This window comes from Nicotiana tabacum, chromosome 17, assembly GCF_000715075.1.
Source record: "Nicotiana tabacum cultivar K326 chromosome 17, ASM71507v2, whole genome shotgun sequence".
NCBI lineage: Eukaryota > Viridiplantae > Streptophyta > Magnoliopsida > Solanales > Solanaceae > Nicotiana > Nicotiana tabacum.
In genome coordinates, this window is record NC_134096.1 from 77,658,930 (window position 1) to 77,663,974 (window position 5,045).

General features: G+C 34.5%; 1 protein-coding gene across 1 annotated transcript; it reads left to right on the forward strand.

Moving 5' to 3' along the window:
* Nucleotides 1–1,805: 1,805 nt before the first annotated feature.
* Nucleotides 1,806–3,708, forward strand: LOC142171571 (cyclin-D3-2-like). Its single transcript, XM_075234519.1, has 4 exons — nt 1,806–2,556; nt 2,638–2,839; nt 2,950–3,080; nt 3,181–3,708. The coding sequence occupies exons 1-4, from the start codon at nt 2,071–2,073 to the stop codon at nt 3,463–3,465; spliced, it is 1,104 nt and encodes a 367-aa protein (XP_075090620.1). The 5' UTR covers nt 1,806–2,070; the 3' UTR covers nt 3,466–3,708.
* The last annotated feature ends 1,337 nt before the right edge of the window (nt 3,709–5,045 follow it).

The window sequence follows — 5,045 nt, forward strand, 5'->3', positions numbered from 1 at the left end:
TTTGTAAGTTTTCGAATTAGTACAAAGGAATTGAGATTTTTCCGTATTTGATTGTGTTCTCTTTACGTTTGCTGCCTAAAATAATCTAAGTACAAATTTGCTGAAAATTTGATTAAGTGTTGGGAAGGCTGAGTCAAGTGCGCAACTTGATTGCCGCGCAGGTATGACTTTGGGCCGAAAAAAATCGCCCCTGACAAGTATAATGAAGATGAGGTACTTACCTACCTTCAAGGAAGACAAGGGAGGAAGAGAGAATAAATTAAGAAAATATAATGGTCCCTTATGTTTTCTAAAATAGTTATTTAAATATACTTACGAGAAGTTTGATCCTTTAAGGAATTTTATTTTTTATTTCACAAATGGGCATGCTAGATCATATATCTATATACGGATTTGTTAAAAGTGAGAACTTTTGGTTCCCGTCAAATAATTAACAAAGTATGGATGTCAGATTTAAAATTAAATTGAAAAAAAAAGATTTAACTAAAACATCAAGAAAATCCCGTCAAATTTCATAAACAGTAATAACAATCTTATAATTTTTTTATAGGATATGCGAGGGATGAGATTTGGGGTGTTCTCAAGAATCAAACTGAAAATAGTAATAGTTGTTGGTTTGATTTAATTTTTATTTTAAGCAAAATAAATAAATAAAATCAAATAGAGCTATATATATAGCTTTATACTACATATTAATTTTCTGCACTAGTCTTGTTTTTTGCTTTTACATATATAAGAGTAATTTTTTTCTTTAGAGAACCGATTCAAATTGAACCGATTCCCGTACACAAATTAACTTAAAATCGAATTAATTGGTTTGATTTTCTTTAGAGAACCGATTCAAATTGAATCATGGATCGCGGAGATGGACGGGAGTGAGGTGACCATTGTGTCTGTTGAAAGATTGAAAAAAATGTATTAATTAGTTTTTACAGAAAAATCTAAAGTTACGCATATGACAATGAGATGGTAGGTGAGAATAGAAATATTGGTTTATTAGTTTTATAGAATAACGTTAGTTTGACAATTATTTATTTTTTGGAGTCTTAACTTGGAAAAGGAAAGACTTGGTTTATTTTGAAATTTAAACATTGAAAAGAATCTAGGGGTCTTACTAGTACTCAATTTGTCTTTTCTTATACGATGAAATTATAAGATCGTATTAGCTTGATATTCAGTCAACTAATTATAGTATCCCTATTATTTCTCTTCAGCATTTGTAATCAATATTGCTGCTGCAATTATTAGTACTACCATTTGTATGAACTCTTCCTAGATCTAATCAGCCACAATCATTACAAAAATTAATGATGTCTTTAGTATTAATCCTTCATTAACTGTCTTAAATTTCACATTTTAAGATCTAAGAACGAAGTTAGAAAACTAATTGTAGTACGGTACTTAAATAACTACATTATGGAGTATTTTGCTAAATAGGTATAAATCTATGTTCTTGATACATGAGCATACACAGAAGAAAGAAATTACAACTAGGAATAGGAAGATATAAACTTATTCGTTTACATCAAATTATAATTAATTTACCATAGATAAATAATTTAATAAGATATAAATATACAATAATTAAGTGAAAGAACTATATGTACAAACACATGCCACAGATTTGGTGTAAATATTGTGTGGGGGTAAATGTTTACAGGAATAGGAATTTTGAGTGAATGTGCGCTCTTTCCCCTGCGCGGCAAACCCCCCACCAAAAACCCTTTTGAAATAAAATAGTAAAACATAGAATAAGGAGTTATATATCACTGTGAAAAAGATATACGAATTTTTGGAAAAAAGGACAGGCGTGAAAGCTATCTCAGATAAAATCCCTCCTCTGCTTACTTCTTTGGTTACCCTCCCCCTTCCCCACCTTTACTCTCTTCTCCTTTTTGGCTCTTCCCATTCTCTCCTTCTCTTTCTTTATTTTCTGTCCTGTAGAGAGAGAGAGAAAGTATAAGCAAAGCAGCAGATATGTTACTGGGTCCAAGATTGAGTTTTGGCTTACCTTGAAGATAATGAGTAGAGCCTCCATTGTCTTCTTCCGTCAAGAAGAAGAAGAAGAAGATGGTTTTCCCTTTAGATACTCAGCTCCTAAATCCAATCTTTGATGTCCTTTACTGTGAGGAAGATCGATTCTTGGACGATGATGATTTAGGAGAATGGTCTAGTACTTTAGAACAAGTAGGAAATAATGTGAAAAAGACTCTACCTTTATTAGAATGTGACATGTTTTGGGAAGATGACCAGCTTGTCACTCTTTTAACTAAGGAAAAAGAGTCTCATTTGGGTTTTGATTGTTTAATCTCAGATGGAGATGGGTTTTTAGTGGAGGTTAGAAAAGAGGCATTGGATTGGATGTTGAGAGTCATTGCTCACTATGGTTTCACTGCTATGACTGCTGTTTTAGCTGTGAATTATTTTGATAGGTTTGTATCTGGACTCTGCTTTCAGAAAGATAAGCCTTGGATGAGTCAACTTGCTGCTGTGGCTTGTCTTTCTATTGCTGCTAAAGTGGAAGAGACCCAAGTCCCCCTTCTCTTAGACCTCCAAGTATGTCTCTATTCAAGTGTGCAATCCTGCTGTTTGTATAAATGTCTAAATGATTAATGCTGGCTCTGTTGTATTGTTTAGGTGGCTGATTCAAGATTTGTGTTTGAGGCAAAGACTATTCAGAGAATGGAACTCTTGGTGCTCTCCACTCTTAAGTGGAAAATGAATCCAGTGACACCACTATCTTTCATTGATCATATCATGAGGAGATTTGGATTCATGACCAATCTACATTTGGATTTTCTTAGGAGATGTGAACGCCTCATTCTTGGTATTATCACTGGTGAGATATCTACCTGCTTTCGGTTATTTAGGCTGTTACTTTTGGAAAAAAAATTGAAATACACATTTGTTTTATTGTAATTGATTCCACTGGTTGACTATCAAATGCAGATTCTAGGCTCTTGCATTATCCTCCATCTGTTATTGCAACTGCAGTAGTGTATTTCGTGATCAATGAGATTGAGCCTTGCAATGCAATGGAATACCAGAATCAGCTCATGACTGTTCTTAAAGTCAAACAGGTCTGCTTTCTTTCACATTTGAATTTTAGCCTCTTCTGGCATCTTAATATCTAAACTTGATTAGTCTATTGTGTCACTAATGTTCTTGATCAATTAACAGGATAGTTTTGAAGAATGCCATGATCTTATTCTAGAGCTAATGGGCACTTCTGGCTACAATATCTGCCAAAGCCTCAAGCGCAAACATCAATCTGTACCTGGCAGTCCAAGTGGAGTTATCGATGCATATTTTAGTTGCGACAGCTCTAATGATTCGTGGTCGGTAGCATCTTCAATTTCATCGTCACCAGAACCTCAGTATAAGAGGATCAAAACTCAGGATCAGACAATGACACTGGCTCCACTGAGTTCTGTTTCTGTCGTTGTGGGCAGTAGTCCTCGTTGATCAGTATCTCATTCTCTAGATTATCTAGTATTACGGCTATGGTTACTATATGATCTCTCTTTTTTGGTATGTTCTCTTAAACTGCAGTTGCACAATGCTCTGATGTTCCATTATGTTTTACTGGACTTTATTCGTTGGATGGTTTAGACGGATGTGAACATCAACTCCACCCCCTCTTCCATAGGAAATGGGATTGGTGGAGTTTTCCCTTGAGTTGAATCAATGCTGCTAAATTATGTCGAATACGATCATTTTCATCGTTGAATTTATGATTTCAAGATTCATTTCTTGTCAGTCGTTATCAGGGCGGATCTACCTTATGAGGTAGGGGTGCCACCCCACCCGCTCGCTTCGCTAAAATTCTTACTATGTACATAATATTTCTGTGAAGAAACATATATATGGATAGAGTGGCACCCAGAAGTCACAAGGTGGAAGCGGGTGCCATTGGTTCAGCCTTGCCTTTGAAGGCTTTCCTTAGCCTCATGAATGCAAGTTCGATTCTCTGTTGGAGCAGCTCCTTTGATTTTTTTCTTTTTTTCTACTTATTAAGATTTCTTTTATTTTCTGTTGAGCCCTAGTGCCTCACATCTTTTCCTTCTTTTTCGGTTCTTTCCCTCCTTTACTTCCTTTTATTACTTGCTAAGTATCTCTTCTTTGTTTTTTTAACTTTCGGTCCTCATTTTGTTTCTATCATTATACCTTACTTTATGAACAATTATTTTCTATAGTTAATTTGAATTGATTTTAATTAGCATATAATTTCTTTTTTTTTTTAATGAAACGATATTAATTTTGTATATTGGAATATAATTTGAGCAATATCTTCTTTCATGAAATGTCATAGTATAGTTAAGCTACTCTTTAAGCAAATATTTATATTGGAAGCGCTCTTTCATGAAATGTTATTGTTCTTTTGCATTTTTATTTAGAATGTGTTTAAATTAAGCGTTAAAAATTCGAACTAAAATCGAACTTATTTGCTTTGTGAATGAAAGGCCTATTCAGCTTAACTAAAAACTAACCGACCCGACCTATTATTCTTATTCTGTTTTTGTAGCTAATGACATGTATACTGTATGCATAAAATGGTGACACCCGCAACTTTCGAATCTTGAATCCGACTCTGGTCGTTGTGCTTTTTATGATCCTTTGTCTATCAAAAGATGAATGCTGCAGTAGCCATAACTTTGATCTGATTCTTGGATGTGGGATCATAGATAGAGATGGATATCCCTAGTTTCTCTGCTATTTCAAAAAACAGATATTATATGTATTGAGAAAGGTTTTCAAGGTAGGACAGGTTGGCAGTGGACTATGTGCTTCTGAACTACGTAGTATATTAAATTAGAATGTAGAGAGATATGTCTCGAGGGCAGGAATAGATTGTCGGCCAGTGGGATTTCAGTAGTTGTTGCATAGACTTTTCTCCTATGCTTTGACCTTATTTTGAAAAACAAAAGCATTCATATACTCTTGTTTACCTAAAGCTAATCCAGGACTAATAGGAGGTGCAACATTTTGAATTCACTGTCCCTAAGCAAGGAAATAATAGAACCCTCGTTACTATGTCGGCGTTG

What these genes read in the sequence shown, in the direction of transcription:
- LOC142171571 (XM_075234519.1), top strand. Translation starts at nt 2,071, where the DNA reads ATGGTTTTCCCTTTAGATACTCAGCTCCTAAATCCAATCTTTGATGTC. An exon ending in CCCTTCTCTTAGACCTCCAA is followed by an intron (nt 2,557 to 2,637) that starts GTATGTCTCTAT and finishes TGTATTGTTTAG; the next exon opens with GTGGCTGATTCAAGATTTGT. An exon ending in CTGTTCTTAAAGTCAAACAG is followed by an intron (nt 3,081 to 3,180) that starts GTCTGCTTTCTT and finishes ATCAATTAACAG; the next exon opens with GATAGTTTTGAAGAATGCCA.